Source organism: Schistocerca nitens, chromosome 3, assembly GCF_023898315.1.
Source record: "Schistocerca nitens isolate TAMUIC-IGC-003100 chromosome 3, iqSchNite1.1, whole genome shotgun sequence".
NCBI lineage: Eukaryota > Metazoa > Arthropoda > Insecta > Orthoptera > Acrididae > Schistocerca > Schistocerca nitens.
Window position 1 is genome coordinate 295,793,757 of NC_064616.1, and position 23,919 is coordinate 295,817,675.

General features: G+C 43.9%; 1 protein-coding gene across 1 annotated transcript in view; it reads left to right on the plus strand.

The window, feature by feature from the left end:
* The window catches only part of LOC126249195 (organic cation transporter protein-like), a 152,648-nt gene that overhangs the window by 35,028 nt on the left and 93,701 nt on the right, over positions 1–23,919 (plus strand). The window contains exon 3 of the mRNA XM_049950849.1: positions 32–179. Coding sequence (XP_049806806.1) covers positions 32–179 — 148 coding nt within the window. The remainder of the gene's footprint in view (positions 1–31; positions 180–23,919) is intronic.

The window sequence follows — 23,919 nt, forward strand, 5'->3', positions numbered from 1 at the left end:
CGGCGCTGGCCGGCTGCTGCGCGCTGCTGGCGCCGCTGCTCTTCCTGCTGCTGCCCGAGAGCGCCCGCTGGCTGCTGCAGGCGGGCCGCCCGCAGCGCGCCGCCGCCTGCTACCGCTCCGTCGCCGCCGCCAACGGCAGGCTGCGCCACCTGCCGCACGACCTCGTCGAGCGCCTGCAGGTACGTGCCCGCCGTGGAGGTAGAATAAGGGGAGATGGCGTTACACACTTACGCTGTACGTTGTTTTGAAGCCAGTGGGCGGGGCCTGTCGCCATCTTGGATCCCCCAAAACATTAGCAGACGAGTGTTTACAATTGCTTCTTGTTCGTTATTTCTGTCTTGCGGACGCGATATTTATTTTATATATTAAATGTTGAACTGTTTTAGTGAACAACACAGCATAAGGAACGCAACTTCAAACGTTTTTCTGGTCTTAAACGCGTATTTGATACAGTAATACGACACGAAAATATGACGCTTCGGGCCTCAGAACTGTAATTCCTTTTTGTTTATACACTTCGACTAACCGAGAAGAGAAGTATGTGCTATGAAAATCGTGCTTTCGTAATCCATTTCAATTAATTTTCATTGTGTTTGTGTCGATAATTGATAAAGCCAGAACTCCAAAAGCAATGTGTGATAGTTTAGAGGCACCGATTTGTATTCGTTGCATTTTCAAGTCAAATGCAAATTTTAATATTCATGTTTGCAAGAAACTTACCTTATTTCCTTTGGTGTCCCATAGATGTATGCAGCGATGATATAAACAAGCCAGCTGTCATGTCAACAAAGTGAAAGATTTGTTAAATTACGAAGGAAAAGAACTGAATTTAAGATTGTCAGACCCATTGTAGTTTACACATCTGCTTTGATTTTAAATTGTACCTACCAAGTGACATTCAGTGTGGCAAATAACAGCAATTTACAGGGTAACACGACAACACAGTAATTAATGTAATGACTAAATAGCCTGGACTTAAATAGGCAACTTTGCTTTAACAAATGTGTAACCCTTTAAGTACTTACAATTTAGCCACTGTAACAGGTGTTCCACACATTTTACTGGAAATTAAATTAACTACATGTAGTTACATTACTTTTATATTATATTATCGCATTTTAAAACATTAGTCCCCATTTCCAGGATATTCTTGCCAGGACTTTTCAGTTACTTGGGAATAACCAAACAATGAAAGCCAAGTGCATTGCTCACCTCCACAGAGCTCTTCGCGTTGGATTGATAGGAAATCTAAAGTCAAATCAGATAAATAAAACCATACAGTGCATCAGAATTTCAAGTATATATAAGAAAATAGCGCTTAAATAAGTACACTTACGAATAAAATGTGAATTGTTTAAACTTTAGACTACGATCAGAACGATTAGTACATCCGTGAGCGACTCAAGCCGGCATTTTTTTTTATCAAAACACTTCACGACTACATGGAATAAAAACACCAGATGCGAATGTTTTGGGGTACCTAACATGGCGAATCTTCACTTGGTTCGGCTTCAAGTTTGTGGCGTCATGACAACTCCTCTTATTTTTACCTCAATGGTGCCAGCGCTACCACCCAGTAGAGAGCGGCATGCGCGTGCTCCACCCTCCTGGTGCTCATTGGGATGCATTGTGCGTGAGAGAGGGAATAAACTTCACTTTTTCTCACTTAATGACACGGTGAAGTTGCAGTGTGCTCAGGCTCAGCGGTCCTCCGTAGGCCTCGCGCTGCGTTGTAACCTAGCTGACCGCCGCGTTTCCTTAGGCGCCAGGAGGTCGCACTCGGCGACGACTCGCTCACTGAAAACGAGTAGACCGAACTGCGTCGATACTGCGACGTAGGGAACGACACACAGATGCAATGGTCCACCTACACTGGCAGTAAAAATTTATACTCTCTCCTGGCATAAGCCCGAACTACACTACTGGCCATTAAAATTGCTACACAAAGAAGAAATGCAGATGATAAACGGGTATTCATTCGACAAATATATTATACTAGAACTGACATGTGATTACGTTTTCACCCACCTTGGGTGAGAAATCCTGAGAAATCAGTACCCAGAACAACCACCTCTGGCCGTAATAACGACATTGATACGCCTGGGCATTCAGTCAAACAGAGCTTGGATGGCGTGTACAGGTACACCTGCCCATGCAGCTTCAACACGATATCACAGTTCATCAAGAGTAATGACTGGCGTATTGTGACGAGCCAGTTGCTCGACCACCATTGACCAGACGTTTTCAGTTGGTGAGAGATCTGGAGAATGTGCTGGCCAGAGCAGCAGTCGATCATTTTCTGTAACCAGAAAGGCCCGTACAGGACCTGCAACATTCGGTAGTGCATTATCCTGCTGAAATGTAGGGTTTCGCAGGGATCGAATGAAGGGTAGAACCACGGGTCGTAACACATCTGAAATGTAACGTCCACTGTTCAAAGTGCCGTCAGTGCGAACAAGAGGTGACCGAGACGTGTAACCAATGGCACCCCATACCATCACGCCGGGTGATACACCAGTATGGCGATGACGAATACACGCTTCCAATGTGCGTTCACCGCGATGTCGGCAAACACGGATGCGACCATCATGATGCTGTTAACAGTACCTGGATTCATCCGAAATAAGGAAGTTTTGTTATTCGTGCACCGAGGTTCGTCGTTGAGTACACCATCGCCGGCGCTCCTGTCTGTGATGCAGTGTCAAGGGTAACCACAGCCATGGTCTCCGAGCTGATAGTCCATGCTGCTGCAAACGTCGTCGAACTGTTCGTGCAGATGGTTGTTGTCTTGCAAACGACCCCATCTGTTAACTCAGGGATCGAGACGTGGCTGCATGATCCGTTACAGCCATGCGGATAAGATGCCTGTCATCTCGACTGCTAGTGATACGAGACCGTTGGGATCCAGCACGGCGTTCCGTATTACCCTCATGAACCCACCGATTCCATATTCTGCTGAAAGTCATTGGATCTGGACCAACGCGAGCAGCAATGTCGTGATACGATAAACCGCAATCGCGATAGGCTGCAATCCGACCTTTATCAAAGTCGGAAACGTGATGGTACGCATTCCTCCTCCTTACACGAGGCATCACAACAACGTTTCACTAGGCAACGCCAGTCAACTGCTGTTTGTGTATGAGAAATCGGTTGGAAACTTTCCTCATGTCAGCACGTTTTAGGTGTCGCCACTGGCGCCAACCTTGTGTGAATGTTCTGAAAAGCCAATCAATTGTATATCACAGCATCTTCTTCCTGCCGGTTAAATTTCGCGACTGTAGCCCGTCATCTTCATGGTGTAGCAATTTTAATGGCCAGTAGTGTATGTTGGACGTAAAAATATGAAGTGTCCACCCTTCTTCGCCTTTACAACGGCTTGAACTCTGCTGGGGACAATTACCATAAGGTGTCTGAATGCTTGTGGAAGAACGGCAGACACTTCATCCTTGACAGCCGAAACCAGAGAAGGTAACGATGTTGGACGCTGGGGTCTGGAGCGAAGTCGACGTTCTGGCTCGTCCCAAAGGTGTTCCACTGGGTTCTAGTTGAGAGCTTGGGCAGGCCAGCCCATTTATGCCGTGTTACTGTCAGCAAATCATTGCCTTACAGACGTTGCTTCGTGACAGGTTGCATTGTCATGCTGATAAAAACAGTCATCGCCCCCGAGCTGTTCCTCTGCTGTATGGAATACCTAGTGCTGTTAAAATGTGTTCATATCATACCTTATTTAGCTTTTTCTCAAGCACAATAAGAGGTTCACACCCTAACCACAAAACCCACCTCCATACCGTAAAACCATTTCCTCCATACATCACTGTTGGCACTACACATGATGGTAGGTAACATTCTCCAGGCATTCGCGAAATCAAACCGTTCCATCCGATTGCCACAGGATACAGCGCGAATCATCAGTCCAAATCATCCACTGTCCAGTGGCGTCGCTCTTTACATCACCGCCATCCGGTGTGGCCGAACGGTTCTAGGCGCTTCAGTCTGGAACCGCGCGACCGCTACGGTCACAGGTTCGAATCCTGCCTCGGGCATGGATGTGTGTGATGTCCTCAGGTTAGTTAGTTTTAAGTAGTTCTAAGTTCTATGGGACTGGTGACCTCAGATGTTAGGTCCCGTAGTGCTCAGAGCCGCTTCTTTACCTCACCTTTAGCCCGTGTTAGCATTGACTATAGAAATGTGATGCTTATGAGCAGCAGCTCCACCATTGTACCTCATCCTTTTTAACTCCCTTCGCATAGTCACCGTGCTAGCCGGACTGCTGGCAGAACTTTGGAACTCACTAGTGATGCCTTCGGCTGATTTCTTCCGAATTTTTAGTCAGCCTCCGCAATGCTCGACAGTCCCTGTCCGTCAGAACATGAGGTCTGCCTGGTATTGCTTTTGCTGTGGTTGTTCATTCTCATCTCTACTTCACAGCCATACCACCAATAGTAGAATGGGACAGCCATAGAATGGTTGAAATGTTGCTGACGGATTTGTTACTCGGGTGACACACAATTACTAAACCACGTTCTGAGTCCTGATCGACCTATTCTACTGTTACTGCTTCCTTACTACCATCGTATAGTGGTCTATTCCTCTTTACACACCCAGTCTCTTGTAAAAATGCTGAGCGCTGATGCTCCAAGCAACTCGTTGTTCGACAGTCGTAGAGTGATATATGACCGAACTGTTCCTAACACAAGTGATTAAAAGACCCGTTTCATCCCCGTTTGTTGAGGACGGGAGGTGACGAAGTATTGTGAACTGACTCCTTTGTAATTTCGTAAGAAGTGAGAGCGAGTAGAAGCGTTCTTCTCCTACGTAGGACAGCTGAGTTGAATGGAGATGACTATCATACCAGGAAGTATTTTGGATTTCAGATAGGTATTGTTTGAACAGTTCAACAATTTCTTTCACATACATAACTTACTGGGAGAGGTGTCCTACATTGGCTTTACTCGCTTGCTCCTACACCTACTTCAAGAAATGGTTGCATTATAGCAAGCTGTTCCGATTACTCTAACAATATTGAGTTGAGACGAGTACTTATATACTACTGGCCATTAAAATTGCTACACCACGAAGATGACGTGCTACAGACGCGAAATTTAACCGACAGGAAGATGATGCTGTGATATGCAAATGATTAGCTTTTCAGAGCATTCATACAAGGTTGGCGCCGGTGGCGACACCTACAACGTGCGGACATGAGGAAAGTTTCCAACCGATTTCTCATACACAAACAGCAGTTGACCGGCGTTGCCTGGTGAAACGTTGATGTGATGCCTCGTGTAAGGAGGAGGAATGCGTACCATCACGTTTTCGACTTTGATAAAGGTCGGATTGCAGCCTATCGCGATTGCGGTTTATCGTATCGCGACATTGCTGCTCGCGTTTGTCCAGATTCAATGACTTTTAGCAGAATATGGAATCGGTGGGTTCAGGAGGGTAATACGGAACGCCGTGCTGGATCCCAACGGCCTCGTATCACTAGCAGTCGAGATGACAGGCATCTTATCCGCATGGCTGTAACGGATCGTGCAGCCACGTCTCGATCCCGGAGTCAACAAATGGGGACGTTTGCAAGACAACAACCATCTGCACGAACAGTTCGACGACGTTTGCAGCAGCATGGACTATCAGCTCGGAGACCATGGCTGTGGTTACCCTTGACACTGCATCACAGACAGGAGCGCCTGCGATAGTGTACTCAACGACGAACCTCGGTGCACGAATAACAAAACGTCATTTTTTCGGATGAATCCAGGTTCTGTTTACAGCATCATGATGCTCGCATCCATGTTTGGCGACATCGCGGTGAACGCACATTGGAAGCGTGTATTCGTCATCACCATACTGGTGTATCACCCGGCGTGATGGTATGGGGTGCCATTGGTTACACGTCTCGGTCACCTCTTGTTCGCATTGACGGCACTTTGAACAGTGGACGTTACATTTCAGATGTATTACGACCCATGGCTCTACCCTTCATTCGATACCTGCGAAACCCTACATTTCAGCAGGATAATGCACGACCGCATGTTGCAGGTCCTGTACGTGCCTTCTGGATACAGAAAATGTTCGACTGCTGCCCTGGCCAGCACATTCTCCAGATCTCTCAGCAACTGAATACGTCTGCTCAATGGTGGCTGAGCAACTGGCTCGTCACAATACGCCAGTCACTACTCTTGATGAACTGTGATATCGTGTTGAAGCTGCATGGGCAGGTGTACCTGTACACGCCATCCAAGCTCTGTTTGACTCAATGCCCAGACGTATCAAAGCCGTTATTACGGCCAGAGGTGGTTGTTCTGGGTACTGATTTCTCAGGATCTATGCACCCAAATTGCGTGAAAATGTAATCACATGTCAGTTCTAGTATAACATATTTATCCAATGAATACCTGTTTATCATCTGCATTTCTTCTTGGTGTAGAAAATTTAATGGCCAGTAGTGTATATATACCGGGTGATCAAAAAGTCAGTATAAATGTGAAAACTTAATAAACCTCGGAATAATGTAGATAGAGAGGTAAAAATGGACACACGTGCTTAGAATGACATGGGGTTTTATTAGAATAAAAACAAAAAAAAACCAAAGTTCACAAAATGTCCGACAGATGGCGCTGGACAGCAAAACGTCAGTGAATGCGCATGACAATAAAAGGAGCTGTAATGAGAGAGGGTATCAGATGCGCCAGCAGTCGCAGCATGTTGACGTTACTTGAAAAGGTGCTTTTAGTGAAGCTGTATTATCAGCATGGGGAATGTGCTAGTTCAGCGTTACGATCCTATCGCCATAGGAAGGGGATTCGAACGGGTAAAGGTCCGTTGACAAATGCAGATGTGGCGAGAATGATTTCGAAGTTCGAAGGAACGGGTTGTTTAGACGATAGACCCCGTAGTGGCCGACCGAGCACAAGGCGTAATGCTGCTGAGACAGTTCAGGAAGAAATGGAGACTGTAACGGGTTCGTCTATGCACGGGGAAGTCAGCGCTCGTGCAGTCGCACGTCGCACCGGCATTCCATACACTACTGTTTGGTTGGCACTTAGGCGTATCCTCCGATGCTATCGGTACAAAATCCATCGGCATCATGAACTGTTACCTGGCGATTTAGTGAAGCGGAGGGCATTTGCGGTGTGGGCGTTTCAAAAGATGGCGGAAGATGACGATTGGTTGACTAACGTGTTGTGGACCGACGAAGCTCATTTCACCTTCCGAGGGTCTGTCAACGCCCACAACTGCGGAATTTTGGCTACCGAAAATCCTAGAACTGTCGTGGAAACTCCATTGCACGACGAGAAAGTCACGGTATGGGTTGGATTTACCACATCTACCGTTATCGGGCCTTTTTCCTTCGAGGAAATGCTCCGGATTTGTAACTGACACCGTGACGGGTGAGAGGTACGCCGATATGTTACAGAATCGCATCATCCCCAGCCTGGGTGATAAACACCTGCTGGAACGTACGATGTTTATGCAGGATGCCGCTACACCCCATATTGCTAGACGCGTGAAAGACTTCTTGCGCGCGTCGTTTGCTGATGATCGTGTGTTCAGCCGCCATTTTCGTCACGCTTCGCCTCCCAGGTCCCCAGACCTCAGTCCGTGCGATTATTGGCTTTGGGGTTACCTGAAGTCTCAAGTGTATCGTGATCGACCGACACCTCCAGGGATACTGAAAGACGACATCCGACGCCAGTGCCTCACCATAACTCTGGACATGCTTTACAGTGCTGCTCACAACATTATTCCTCGACTACAGCTATTGTTTAGGAATGATGGTGGACATATTGAGTATTTCCTGTAAAGAACATCATCTTTGTTTTTTCTTACTTTGTTATGCTAATTATTGCTATGCTGATCAGATGAAGCGCCATCTATCGGACATTTTTTGAACTTTTGTATTTTTTTGTTGGTTCTAATAAAAACCCCATGTCATTCCAAGCATGTGTGTCAATTTGTACCTCTCTATCTACATTATTCCGTGATTTATTAAGTTTTCAAATTTATACTGACTTTTTGATCACCCAGATATATATATATATATATATATATATATATATATATATATATATATATATATATATATATAAGCTTGAAAAGGATTCTGTTTCAGTCACTTTTCATGTACTCCTCATTTGTAATATCTAGAATATCTAGCTTACTCTGAATTTGTCTTCTGGTATTTTTTTATTAAATTTATATGTTGGGAGAAGGCATGCGTAGGGACCAAATTTTATCGATTATTATGTAAGGAAATGTATTCTCAGTTGCGAATATGAACCGCCGTCGGCTGTAAATTGGAATGACGACAATGAAAATTTGTGCCGGACCGGGACCCGAATCCGAATTTCCAGCTTTACGCGAGCAGTCGCTTTTTTTTTTTTTAATCTTATTTTGTTCGCTTTCGTTCGTTGCATTGGCTCGGGGCGGACGCCGTAAGACATCCGTTTCAGTTCGTTGCACTCAGTTTTTTATTACAGAGGGCAGCTAACCCTCTGACCGAACACACTGAGCTACCGTGCCGGCTAGCTTTGGCCACCCGAGCATGAGTCACGGTCACATCCAAACTTCCAAATCTCGTCGTCCATGTGTCACAACCTACACCCGTGCGCTATGTATATTCCCGTTCAGGAAGGACATATTTATCATGAACAGAGGGCCTGGTATTGGCGAATAATTATGAAATAGCAATGGCTGTGTAATTAAGAAAAAATGTTCAAATCTGTGTGAAATCTTATGGGACTTAACTGCTAAGGTCATCAGTCCCTAAGCTTACACACTACTTAACCTAAATTATCCTAAAGACAAACACACACACCCATGCCCGAGGGAGGACTCGTACCTCCGCCGTGTAATTAAGAAGTACGACGCAATGTTCCTTCAGACATGAATGCAATTCGGAAGGAACATTCCATCGTGCTGCTTAAATAACGCAGGAACTGCTATTTCGGACTATTATTTTTGTGCTTTACATCAGCAATTTGTTTTATCCTTTTCCGTAATTCCCATCATGAGTAAACTCTGGAGTGTGTGGAAGTGTGTGAAATTGGATGTGTACATGTACCTCCAGTGACCAGGGACAAACGGCTGATGCTTCGTTATCAGTTTTTGTTATTGGTCTCCTACCTCCCACTCGGTACAGATACGCCAGACAAAAGTGGCTAGCGAAGGAATCTAGTGGGCTGAGAGAAGAGACTGCTCCTGGTGATGGAGTGCTTAAACATATTGAGCTCTTCGGAGCACAATTAGTATGACTCTGAATTTTGGTCAGGATCCGCTCTAATTTCGGTTTTCGATACAGGCAATCATCACGTTTATTTAAATTAACAATAAAAGATTATTAAAGCTGTCGTGTGAACTGAATTTTTCATTAGATTTGTTGTTTCCATTATTGAAAACCACAAGGCGATCTCTACACCAGATCATCATCCCAATAATCAATAATTACTTTTCTTGTTAAGTGGAACGGGCACTTGAACATACATATATCCAAATTTGTGTCTGCCAAATTTTAGCAGTCTTAATCTATTTTTGATGGGTGGACTTGATGTTATAGTCCACCCAAAACAGGACCATAGAATTAAATCCTACTCAATTTCATGATAAGAATGAATACCCACAAGCCACAGAAAATGTTGACAGGTCGGCGTTTATTGGAATTATTGGACTTTTATTCAGCATATTGGATTTCAACTCTTTTTTTCCTTTGAGACCCAACTGCAATGATAGTGGATGCTGGTGCAAAATATTGTGCAGCCTCCTCCTGTAGTATTTCCTTTTATGACTCATACAAGTGTTGTCTGTAGTGATGTTCAGATCTTATTGCACTCCGAAGAGCATCCACGTCCTAACATCTTTGAACAAAGATCCCTTGCTGATATCAAATATAAGAATAATTATAGAAAATCCGCCCCGTCCCCCTTTAAGGAAATACACTGACAGGAATAAATCACAGCACCAAGAAGAAGTTCTGCGACATAAAGGAAAGTTGGTAGGCGTGTTTCTACATCTGAAAGATGATGTCTATTCAAATTTCGCGCGTTAGTAGCGCCACTATGAGGATCCACATCAGGTTTGCTTTAAATATGGGCTGCAACGGTCGTGAACGTTTGTTACCTTTGAAATTGGGCCTGTGAGTTGATGTGGTCACGAGAATGTACGGTCGCAAGGAGACCGGGCTCCGGATGACCACGTAGAATTACCGAGATGGAAGACCACCGTGTTCGGCGTATGGCTCTGGCGCATCGTACTGCACCTGCAGCCGCAATTTGAGCAGCAGTTGGCACCACATTGACACGACGAATTGTTACAAAAAGCTCACTTCAAGGACATCCGGGAGCCAGACGCCCTGTAGGACCCAAAACCACCGCCATTTGCGACTTCACTGATGCCAAGCGAGAGCTCAATGAAGGGCAAGGTGGATATCTGTTGTGTTTTCTGACGAAAGCTGATTTCGCCTCGGTGCCAGTGATGGCCGTGTGTTGGTTAGAAAGCCGGCACCCAAACTGTCTTAGAGCTAGACACACTGGACCTACACCTGGAGTTGGGCTCTGGTGCGCGATTTCGTACGACAGCAGGAGCACTCTCGTGGTTATTCCATGCACCCTTACTGCGAATTTGTACGTCAATCTGGTGATTCGACCTGTTGTGCTGCTATTCATGAACAGCATTCTATGAGGCGTTTTCCAACAGGATAACGCTCTCCACATACCGCTGTTGTAACCCAACTTGCTCTGCAGAGTATCGACATGTTTTCCTGGCCTGCTCCTCACCAGATCTGTCTCCAGTCGAACACATATGGGACATTATCGGACGACAACTCCAACGTCATCCACAACCAGCATTAACCGTCCCTGTATTGACCGACAAAGTGCAACAGGCATGGAACTCCAGCCCACAAAGTGACATCTGTGCACCTGTACAACACAACAGTGTGCGATTTGCAGGGGGGGATGGGGGGGGGGATTTCCGCCCCTCTGCTTCAAACCATCCCCTCCTCTGGTTTTAGTTTATGTATCCCAACCTGGGATGTTTATTTCCCACGCACTGGAGTAAAACTTTACATATAATTTAAATTTGTGGAGCCGAACACTGAAAGTTTTTAATACAGTCTTACTATTAATACTACTAATATGTTTGCTTGTTAATGTTCAAAAAGTATTATGTAGTAGTTAAGCATTTCAAAATATTTAGAACTAAATCATCATTCTCATGTTGTCATTGTTGCTTTCGTCTATGGTGCGGCAACCGTTTACTTGCGAGCTTGCGTGGGAAATAGTGTGGCAGTCATACCGCAGCAGTCGTACCACAGAGTTGGGTGAGCTGGGGGCTGAAATTCCCACCCCGGGCCCTGACACAGGGTGGTGACCGGTCCGGTACCTGTGCGAACATTTACCGTTAGGCCACCTTTAGGCAACGATATGGCGCGGACTAACGCGCCTGGGACGAAAGCACAAAGTAGTGCGAAGTGAGAAACAGTACCTACACGACGGGATCGGACAGTCTGACTTCCCTAGTCGCGAACCACGTGGGTATAGCTTAACACAGGCTCCCCAGCATCGCGTACTCCTAATTAGTTGGTGCCATTCGTTCGTTACCTCGCGTCCGCCACACGGCGATCTTCATACGTTCCCGCTTCAGTAGCTTCATTAGTGAGTTGAGTGCGTCCGGCCTTTAAGAACCACGGAATTTCAGGGTGTCATTCAAACAAAGCAAAATTTCTGATTTCCTTAAGAGCAGTGCATTACCTGATACGTGTACAAACTCTGACAGTCAGGATACTAACAGTGGTGCTAAAAGAGTTAAAATAGACAGTGAATGTAAAAAAAGAAAACGGTAATGATGGTGCTAATACAGGGGAAGAGAATGAATCTCCGGTGACTGGAAACTGTGACACGTGTCAAGGTAGGAATGGGAGTAACAGTACTCTTGAGATTATAGTAGGAAACTGTGTTGCCTTATCACGTTTTCAAAACTTGCAAAACACAAAGCCGTGGCTATCCGTAAATGACAAAAACTTAGGAATGTGCACAGTGTGTTCACAAGTTCGTGAACTTAAGGTGGAAAGCAGTGAACGTGTGCGTATCGATAACGCGTTTTTAGCTGGTGTTTCTGCTAATAACGCCAAAAAACTAAATGATAAAATCGGGGATCATGCAAAGTGCAAATCACACATGAAGTGCGTAGAAATCACGAGTATAAAAGAAAAGTTGTGTGGAAAGCAGCATCAAGTTAAAGTAATCGCAACTGCTTCGTTGTTCAGATCTGCATATGTAATAGATAAACAGAAATTATCATTCAATTCATATCCTGTAGTAATCGAACTACAAAAGCTTAACGGTTTATCAGTCGGTAATATGCTTCATTCTGACCATGCATGCCGAAATATCATTATGTTTGTAGGAGAAGAAATGAAAAAGAATCTTGCTCTCTTCCTTGTAGAATCGGGTACAAACTTTAGTATCATGATGGACGATAGTACAACGGTTTCCAATAAAATTTGTTTAATAATATATTTACGTTTGACCTTTGAGGGAGTTGCTTACAATTATTTTTTTGACATTGTTGAATTAGAAAGTGGGACAGGAGAATGCATTTTCAGCACACTGTTAGCAGTTCTTAAAAAATATGGCATTACAAACGATGTACTAAAAAACCACCTTGTAGGTATTGCAACAGATTGTGCCTTGTTGTGTACATAGTTCCGCGTAGTCAGCGCGTACACAACTTTCCCACTAGAGCGCGCCCCGCTAAGCACAACAGCGCAGGCGCAGCGCTCGTCCGTCTCCGCACTACGAGATGGCGCTGCCTTAGAGACGGACCAAACTCTGCTTCCGCTGATCCACGTATTAATACACTCCTGGAAATTGAAATAAGAACACCGTGAATTCATTGTCCCAGGAAGGGGAAACTTTATTGACACATTCCTGGGGTCAGGTACATCACATGATCACACTGACAGAACCACAGGCACATAGACACAGGCAACAGAGCATGCACAATGTCGGCACTAGTACAGTGTATATCCACCTTTCGCAGCAATGCAGGCTGCTATTCTCTCATGGAGACGATCGTAGAGATGCTGGATGTAGTCCTGTGGAACGGCTTGCCATGCCATTTCCACCTGGCGCCTCAGTTGGACCAGCGTTCGTGCTGGACGTGCAGACCGCGTGAGACGACGCTTCATCCAGTCCCAAACATGCTCAATGGGGGACAGATCCGGAGATCTTGCTGGCCAGGCTAGTTGACTTACACCTTCTAGAGCACGTTGGGTGGCACGGGATACATGCGGACGTGCATTGTCCTGTTGGAACAGCAAATTCCCTTGCCTGTCTAGGAATGGTAGAACGATGGGTTCGATGACGGTTTGGATGTACCGTGCACTATTCAGTGTCCCCTCGACGATCACCAGTGGTGTACGGCCAGTGTAGGAGATCGCTCCCCACACCATGATGCCGGGTGTTGGCCCTGTGTGCCTCGGTCGTATGCAGTCCTGATTGTGGCGCTCACCTGCACGGCGCCAAACACGCATACGACCATCATTGGCACCAAGGCAGAAGCGACTCTCATCGCTGAAGACGACACGTCTCCATTCGTCCCTCCATTCACGCCTGTCGCGACACCACTGGAGGCGGGCTGCACGATGTTGGGGCGTGAGCGGAAGACGGCCTAACGGTGTGCGGGACCGTAGCCCAGCTTCATGGAGACGGTTGCGAATGGTCCTCGCCGATACCCCAGGAGCAACAGTGTCCCTAATTTGCTGGGAAGTGGCGGTGCGGTCCCCTACGGCACTGCGTAGGATCCTACGGTCTTGGCGTGCATCCGTGCGTCGCTGCGGTCCGGTCCCAGGTCGACGGGCACGTGCACCTTTCGCCGACCACTGGCGACAACATCGATGTACTGTGGAGACCTCACGCCCCACGTGTTGAGCAATTCGGCGGTACGTCCACCCGGCCTCCCGGCCTCCCGCATGCCCACTATACGCCCTCGCTCAAAGTCCGTCAACTGCACATACGGTTCACGTCCACGCTGTCGCGGCATGCTACCAGTGTTAAAGACTGCGATGGAGCTCCGTATGCCACGGCAAACTGGTGACACTGACGGCGGCGGTGCACAAATGCTGCGCAGCTAGCGCCATTCGACGGCCAACACCGCGGTTCCTGGTGTGTCCGCTGTGCCGTGCGTGTGATCATTGCTTGTACAGCCCTCTCGCAGTGTCCGGAGCAAGTATGGTGGGTCTGACACACCGGTGTCAATGTGTTCTTTTTTCCATTTCCAGGAGTGTATGTAACGCAGCCAATGAGATTGCTGCTAACGTACAACCTTTTCTCCTCGTGGATCACACTTGCGCAACGATACCTGAACGCGCGAGGTATTATAACGAGTGTACAGGCCTCCGATTAGTCAGTCTGCATCAGTCTGCAGTAGTCTGTAGTCAAGTTTTAGCCTCCGCCTAATAAGATTATCATATTCCTGTACATAGCCATGAAAAGAAATGTATAGACACTTTTGTCAAGTATCAAAAATATGTGAGAATAAGATTAACGTACCAAGACCAAAGGAACTTCAGATTGTCAATTGTAAACAGCATCCAGAATCAAGTTACGTAATGTCTATGCTTTTTATTATTTTAATAAATGTGTGTGAAAATTAATCAAGTTCTGTTTAAAGTTGGTCACCGACAATCTGCTACTCTAAGCGTGCAAGTGGCATTTCTATCGTCTGACCTAATGGCAGAAGATAAACACGCCACGATAAGACCACGAGACATATTGCTGACACTCGCCTACTTCGTTAGAGCGACAAGTCAAATAATCTGATGGTGTGTGTACCGAAGGTCTTACAGTACGCACACCACATGCCTAAACAATGCTTGCACCTTACAAAGGCGTAGCTGCTCTACTGCATAGTCATTTACATAAGGATTTAATTGTCGTTCATTGTATGAACCACAAAATGGAATTAGCTGTCCACGATGTTATGAATGATGTAGCAGGTGTATACCATATACAGGTTTTTTTAGATTCCTTATATTCTGTGTTTTCTCGAAGTCCGAAAAATCAGAGTCTACTACAAAGTGTTTCACAAGAATTATCCTCACAGCTATTAAAACTAGACCGTACTTTTTTGCGTACGCTGGGTTGCTTCCTAATTTAATGCTGTTCGAGCTCTTCTTGAAAGTCACAGTTCTCTTGTCCATCTTTTTGAAAAACTGAGACATGATAGTTCCCGATCAACTCAGGAGGGATCTAAATTTGAAGGTTTACTAAAACATCTCACAAAGTGGTAACTTGTAATGAAATTAGTTAGGCTTTATGAAGCCCTAAAAGTTCTGCAAGTATTATCATTCTTTATGCAGAACAGAAGTTCTTCAGTCCTTAAAGCAAAACAGGAAATTGACGTGACTATAAGAACTCTTGAAACACTGAAAACAAATGACTCGCCACGAATTAGTATGATAGTACAAGAGTTGGAGGAAAATCGCACATTCAAAGGGGCATTAATTAAAGAACCATCTTGTGATGAATATAACAGATTTCAGACATTTTGGAAGACTTTTTTCAGTCTTTGGTAGACAATATAAAAAACCGCTTTGAGGACCTGGATTTCTTTGTAGCCGTATTAAATTCAGATACATGGCCTTCAGATGATTATGAACGTGTGTTTTATGGTGACATGTCAATTTCTCGCTTGTGTAATAAGGTGGATTTTAAATTACGTGAAAGCACTTGTGCATCACTAGTTAAAGATTTTCGAATCTATAAAGAAAATCCTCAACACATGCCCAATTCTGTGAAGGAACTTGTGAAAGCAGTCGAAGTTATACATATATCTGCGGCTGAATGCGAACGCGGATTTAGTGCCATGAATTTAACATTGACTGATCAGAGAAATCACTTACAAATTCCGACACTTTCAAATCTACTTTTCCATTTTAATAAATGGACCTCCACTGCATTGCTTCGATGCAGAAAAATTTGCAGCAATGTGGATCAAGTCTCAGCACCATAGCGCCCTTGACAAACCAACAGGCAAACCCTCGAATCTTCAGGAGCAGTCTCATTCATCTCGTCTCTTCAACTAAACTCTGTAAGTTAAAATGACAATTATATACTGTAGTACTAGCTGAACCGGCCACACTTTACTGTGGCTTTGTCATAATTCCATGATTTAACAAATTAACATTCACTTATAATTTCAGAGTGTTAGAATTAAGCACAAAACAACAACAAAATTTTAATTTTACATTTCATTCATCTCATATTTTAGTAGTTTGAGTATCGTATATTACATGAATCATTGACAAAGTTGTTAATTAACAACATATGAAGATTTATTAATTTTATAAATGAGGCAAATAAATTCGGCATTGCCCGAATGACTCTACCTTCCCCTTATGTCCATCTCCTTTTCCCATTTCTCATCTTCTCCTGCCCTTCTCTCTGTCCATCTGCTTCTCTCCTCTATCACCTCCTACCCCGCCGGCCGAAGTGGCCGTGCGGTTAAAGGCGCTGCAGTCTGGAACCGCAAGACCGCTACGGTCGCAGGTTCGAATCCTGCCTCGGGCATGGATGTTTGTGATGTCCTTAGGTTAGTTAGGTTTAACTAGTTCTAAGTTCTAGGGGACTAATGACCTCAGCAGTTAAGTCCCATAGTGCTCAGAGCCATTTGAGCCTCCTACCCCCTCCGTCACTCACCCCTTCACTAAGGTCAATTTCTCTCCGCCTCTAAGTCAACCTCGTCCTCCCCTCTCTTTCTGTCCCTGTGGCATCCAACATTTACATATTGAAAGCAGTAATTTGCATCTACAGTTGCCATAAGGACAATGCTGAATGTTTTTTTGTAGTTGATGTATTCACTTCCAGTATTCAGAGGACACATAATTTGCACATGTTTGCCATATATGGTTCCTATGCAGTAAGGGAAATTCCACTTCACTTCGAAATTTCTTGCTACCTTCTGCCATTCTTCAGTATCCTTTGGAATCTGAAAAGTAAAAAAATGGTTCAAATGGCTCTGAGCACTATGGGACTCAACTGCTGTGGTTATCAGTCCCCTAGAACTTAGAACTACTTAAACCTAACTAACCTAAGGACATCACACACATCCATGCCCGAGGCAGGATTCGAACCTGCGACCGTAGCAGTCGCACGGTTCCGGACTGCGCGCCTAGAACCGCGAGACCACCGCGGCCGGCCTGAAAAGTAAAACATACTCATTACTTTCCCTATTTTTTCAGACTGATACTGATAACACAGAGGACACAGTATCAAAAGATGACGGCGATGCAGCTCTTGAAGAACATGTACCTCCCACATATGTCAAGCACATATTTTCAAATGTTCTTTTTAAATCGGTCTTGGGGGAGTATGAACAGCAAACTCCGAGCATCGAAACATTGGTTGCAAAACCTAGCTGTAAAGTTGTATATGTGGACAGTAATAATTGTGACGAATTTGTTCAAACAGAAACAGAAGAGCTCGAATTAATTCGATTTTAGAAATAAGTATTTTTTAACAGTTCTTTGATATCCATTTTAATTTGCTTAAAAATGCCAATGAAACATTACTTAAATGAAATCAGTATTGAATGTTGCGTGCTTACCTTTATGTAATTCTTCAACACCTACGAAATAGCTTCACATACTTCTGGCCCTATGTGGGAAATAGCAGAATATGATACTTTAAATAAGTACATTAGTGACTTGGGTGAATCGCCAGTGGCTAAAAATCGTAATGTGATGGCCCATCGAACTCTTGGTGAAATACTGTCTTGGCAGTTGTTATCTTTCTTTACAATAAGAGGTGTAGTTAACTGCAGTAAGTAATGAAAGTCTTTAGTCGACATTCTCGTAAAATTACTAAATAACGCACCATCGTCTGCCTCTAGTTCCTAGGATACTATTTCGTGGACCTTCTTTAAATACTCTTCTCTTCCACCATCGTTTTCTTTGGCTTTGGTTTTCATTTCCATTGTTAGCTGCATGTGCAAGTACCAAGTAGGCCGCCGCTGCGATCACTTTTATCATCCATTATACTGCAAGACCGATACACGTGTGGCACAAATTCTGTTGCTTTGGTATAAATTAACCTGCTGCATGCAACATACACCGCAAGATGTTGCTGTTGTAGCATGCTACAAGACGACGCACGCTACATTTCCGTAGCATGCCACAATGTTGCAAGACGCCGCCCCAGCGTAAACGAGGCTTTAGAGCCAGGTCTGTATTGTATGGTGGATGTGATGTGTTGCATATGATACTAAAACCTGCAATCAGATCCAAACGTCGTGGAAAACTGTGAAGAGGTGTCATCCTGCAGCAAGATAACGTTCGCCCACATTCTGCCAAACGGACAGCCGACGCAATAAAGGAGTTGAGATTCGAGGTGCTGGAACATCCACCATACAGTCCAGACCTGGCTCCAAGCGATTTTCACATGTTTGGACCCTTCACGAAAGCACTACAGGGAAGAAGATTTGAAAGTGATGAAGACGTCATTGCTGCGGTGCAAAATTGATTACAGATGCAACCGAAAAAGTCTTTTCTGATGAAATAAAAAGAAATCTCGTAAAACGTCGGGAAAACTGCATTGAAGTCCAGGGAGGTTACGTAGAAAAATAACGCATGTTTCAGTTTTCTATCATCAGAATACGTACAGCTTTTCACAAATGTGCCTTTACTTTTTGAATTCCCTTCGTATACCTGTATGTAGATGATTTTGTAAATAAGCTTTACCTATAATGTACTTTTAAAGATATAAGAAGGGATGGCTTTTCCGATAGTGCATACGCGTGAATAGTGAGTTTCGGAATTAACATCTATTTATAAATACCTGTTTAACCACGGGTAACGCCACGGTCCAAGCTAGTAACATATATAATTATACTAAACCCCTAAGACATCCCCCCCCCCCCCCCCCCCCACTGGTAAAAGCACAAATCGCACACTGCAACACAATACAGGCAAGTTGTCATGCTTGCATTCAACATTCTGGCGGTTACACCTGTTGTTAATGTACCAGCATTTCACATTTGCAATGGCTTATCTCGCGCTTATATTAAAACGTGATCTTGCGATGTTAATCATTTAAATATGTGGCCTAGACAAATGTATTCCCGAAATTTCATTTCTCTACATTAATTATTTCTTAGTGCTGCAATTTTTTCCGTCAGTGTATATTAATAAGACTGTTCCTGGCAGACGATGTGAGAGGCGACAGGGAAAACACGAGTATGTTTATTCCATGCGGTGTAATTCATTGTTCGTTCTGTACTCATGTGGATACCGCTATTTTCCTGTGCCCGAGTGAAATCATGGATGGAAGGAATCTTCCTTGAGGTATGAATAACAAGTATTTAATAAAATCCATTCCCTAGAAAGTCTTGCTGAGGTGTCAACATTAACTTCTGTTGCTCTTTTCAAATAATTCGTTGGGTCGAATATAAGTAAACTTTCATTGGGACTTCACATGAAATTGCACACTGTGGAACTGGGATGTAGTAAGGCTTCTCCTGTTATTAATAATAATCATAGTAGTTTCCAAGAGTTCATGGCATACGGAAAATATGTGATCCGAAAAACAAGAAGTCAAATATGAATAAGAATCACGCCGAAGGGTTCTGTTATGCCGGCCACGGTGGCCGAGCGGTTCTAGGCGCTTCAGTTCGGAACCGCGTGACTGCTAGGGTCGCAGGTTCGAATCCTGCCCCGGGCATGGATGTGTGTGATGTCCTTAGGTTAGTTAGGTTGAATTAGTTCCAAGTTCTAGGGGACTGATGACCTTAGATGTTAAGTCCCATAGTGCTGAGAGCCATTTGAACCATTTTTGGTTCTGTTATCTGAAACACAAACAAAGACGCAGGAAGATTGAGCTTAACGTATCTTCGACATCGAGGCTATTAGAGACGGGGCACAAGCTCTGATTGTGTCGAGGATGGGAAAGGAAATCGACCTCCCAGCATTTGCCTGGAGCAATTTAGGGAAATCACGGAAAACCTAAATCAGGATGGCCGAATGAGAGTCCAGTGTGTTAACCACTGCGTCACGTTGCTTGGTCACAAACAATCACACGTAATACATCTGTATCTCTGTACTTCTAAGTCAGTTGCTTTCCGAAATTGAATACAGTTTTCCTCGCAGATTGTTTACTGCTGCATGGTGTTCAGAAGGGGACCAACAGACCTGTTAATCACGGATTTTGATGAGTCTTAGGTATGTTGTTAAGAGACCTGTCCTGAGTACCTGACTAGCGGCTTTTCCTGCGACGGCCCCTACTTTCAGAGAAAATCTCTGCTGAAGTTTTATGCTTACCTCTTATATCCGTAACTTTAAATACGTTTCGGCCGAGCGAGCGTAGTTCAGGGACATCTGCTCATGGCTACAATGCCGGTACAGGTTCAAACCCTGCCCGTGTACATGTTGCTTTTTTTTTCAATTTAATCACGCAGAATATCATTAGACAGTATACCTCACTCACAATTATTCAAAAATATTCACTTTCACCGCAGTAATTTCATTAATAAATCAGTCATTATCGCACACTTTCTTCTAATGTGTATTGTGTTTGTGGTTCGTGGTTAAAATTTCAAATATTTGGACAGCTCCAAAGAGTTCTCAGCGATGAAGGAAGTATTAGTAGCTGCGGATAGATTCCATATTCAGACAACAAAATCTTTGTAAGGTTGCCGTCCATGGGGTGAGTGCATGCAACGACTGTGGTTATATTGGGTTAGATAGAGCAACGATCAGTCGTAGAATTAAGTTGCTTTAATATGATCTGCGCTGTGACTATAAATGTCATATTAAAGCAACTTAATTCTACGACTGATCGCTGCTCTATCTAACCCAAAAATCTTTGTAGATGAGACAAGCATATACCTGCAACGCAAAAATTATCCCACCGAAATGGACTCCACTTTGCCAACATCGTGATGTTTATTTTTACAAACTGGTTAAATTTTCACGAAAAAAGTTCAAAATGCTCCCGACTTGCTAAAGACTAATAGAAATATCGCTTCGAGAGAAGATTCCATGAAAATAAATTCTTTAATTCCGTATCAGTTTGGTACACCTATTGTCACGGGAATGATGAAACACATATTGCTCATATAGAAATTGATCGATGAACGAATAATCTTTTTGAACTGAAACGAACTGTGATTTACGGTATCGCTTTTGATAAATCCGTGTGCCTGTTAGGCAGTAGCTTTAATTAAATGTTTTGATAAATCTCCGTGCCTGTAAGGCACTAGCTTTAATTACATTTTCATGGTTCTCTACGAGTTTGTGTTTCGGTTTGGTTGTGCGACAAATACTATCCGGATTTTTATCGCAGCACAGTAAGCGACTAAGACGGTTCTGGTAATAAACGGTCTGGAACTGTGCGACCGCTACGGTCGCAGGTTCGAATCCTGCCTCGAGCATGGATGTGTGTGATGTACTAAGGTTAGTTAGGTTTAAGTAGTTCTAAGTCTAGGGGACTGATGACCTCAGATGTTAAGTCCCATACTGCTCAGAGCCATTTGAACCATTTTTTTTATTTTTTGTAATAAAATGGTACACTCCTTAGCAAGAAGAATTTAAGTGTGCCTACACCTACTACAGAATCGTTTTTCGATAACATGATGCTTGTTAAAATCTGCTATCAAGTGGACTGTCAGGAGCAATTACAGAAGGAACGGTCTGTAATATTAAGGAAGGAGATGTCAGGATCATTTAAGTATAATCTACGTAGTAAATTCTCTAAGTTTGTCAATATCAGACTTGGTGCCAAAGCGAACCTGCCTTTCCTCCTGCATCGGAACGACAGTGTGGCAGCAAGAGGAATATTGAAGAAAATCGGCGAAGAAGTACTGAAAACCATTTAGAGGAAATATAAATATCATGTGGCTATACCATATAAAGTGGTATTAGCCGACATTTAAAGTGGATGTTCTAACGGAAGAGCTGCCGGTAATATTGCAGCAGCTACGTGTAGACGACTATTACCTTTTGGTTTTTGACATAAAGAAATATTTGCCGGAGTTTTTAATGAAATTTTGATGAGCGAATACTTAATATCAAACCACAGTTTCTGCATGGGAGGAGACCACAAGGGAAACAACAATGTGATTGTTGCCAACGATAAGACATTTGGAATAGACTGCTTAATGTGGGTAATCTCTAATTGCAGATTAAAGATATCTAATTAATGTATGCATCAAATCACAAGTCCAGGAGTAAACAAAGGTATCGGTAACCACCTTATAGATTTCATAAAATGTCCAGATACGCAACTAGGAATAACTTTTACGTCTTCCTTGGCTACAGAGCATGGCATTAATAGGCTGTTGGCTATAATATGCAACTACAGAATGGATCGTGTGTTCCACCCTGTGCAAGATATTTGAAGTGTATTGTTGGCACCAAAATAATGTCTTGCAGACATATTGCCTTACCTCTAGAAAACAGTATTTACACTGTGCTTCACTGTATTCCGTGCCAATCACATCCATGTGGTGTCAGCTAACTAATAACTTACAGAACAGCTGCTGTTCGGTGTTTAACAACAGTCTGTAGTTTGTCTACTGGGGCAATAAGAACGCCCATAAACTGTATACAACTAAGTCTGCCAGACTCTCAAGAGTAAGTTATGTTCTGCCTGCATACAGTTTTAACTGTCTACTGGAAGCTGTGTGTAACTTCTTGACAAAGTTTCCAACAAAGATGATTTAACTGTTATACAGAAGTGTTATGTTAAAGCAGGTGAAACGTATTTTTCACATTGTAGGACATTGTTCTCCACAAAATCATCAAATAGAGATATTGCAGAATTGGGCCTCGTTACCACTAACAATGTTATTCCACAAGTATTATGGAAAAAAACCAAATTGTTGAACAGACTTAAACCATTCTCTATTAAGGAAATCACTCCCCTAAACAAAGTTAATATGTTATATGCACAAAAGAAAACTGTATCTAGAGGACATGGAAGTCAAGAAACGAAAACTGGACGATATGGGGAAGACAACCGTCTTAAAAGAAGAATATAAACTGCAATTGGAAACAGAAGCAGCGATTGCAGATGTGCAAAAAAATGGTTCAAATGGCTCTGAGCACTATGGGACTTAACATCTGTGGTCATCAGTCCCCTAGAACTTAGAACTACTTAAACCTAACTAACCTAAGGACATCACACACTTCCATGCCCGAGGCAGGATGCGAACCTACGGCCGTAGCGGTCACTCAGTTCCAATCTGAAGCGCCTAGAACCGTACGGCCACACCGGCCGGCGCAGATGTGCAAGCAAGGTATACATATGGCTTTAAACACAGTGTATGAAGCCACCTGGCTGTGACTGGGGAATATAAAAATCTGTATTTACAGAAAACAGCACTGGAAATTGGTCTCAAATGGTTCAAATGGCTCTGAGCACTATGGGACTCAACTGCTGAGGTCATTAGTCCCCTAGAACTTAGAACTAGTTAAACCTAACTAACCTAAGGACATCACAAACATCCATGCCCGAGGCAGGATTCGAACCCGCGACCGTAGCGGTCTTGCGGATCCAGACTGCCGCGCCTTTAACCGCACGGCCACTTCGGCCGGCGAAATTGGTCTCATATCGAAGTGCTGGCCAATCACTGCAATCGAGAATATTTACTACATTAAAGGATACACGATCTTTTTTTGTAAACCTCCATTCCATTTGGACTTACTTTAACAAAATGGTTATATTTTATCTAAATGTGGCGAACTGGATGTTGTGCACCTAGCAACAGAACAGTCATTTTCAGAGTTTAAAACAAATGGAATATCTATATTTAATGGACCCTCGTTTGCAAAAGTTGTAAACTTTGATACAGAAATTCCGCATGGGAGTGCAGGAGAAGAGCTGTTGACATACATCATCAGTATGACATTGCTACACATACACC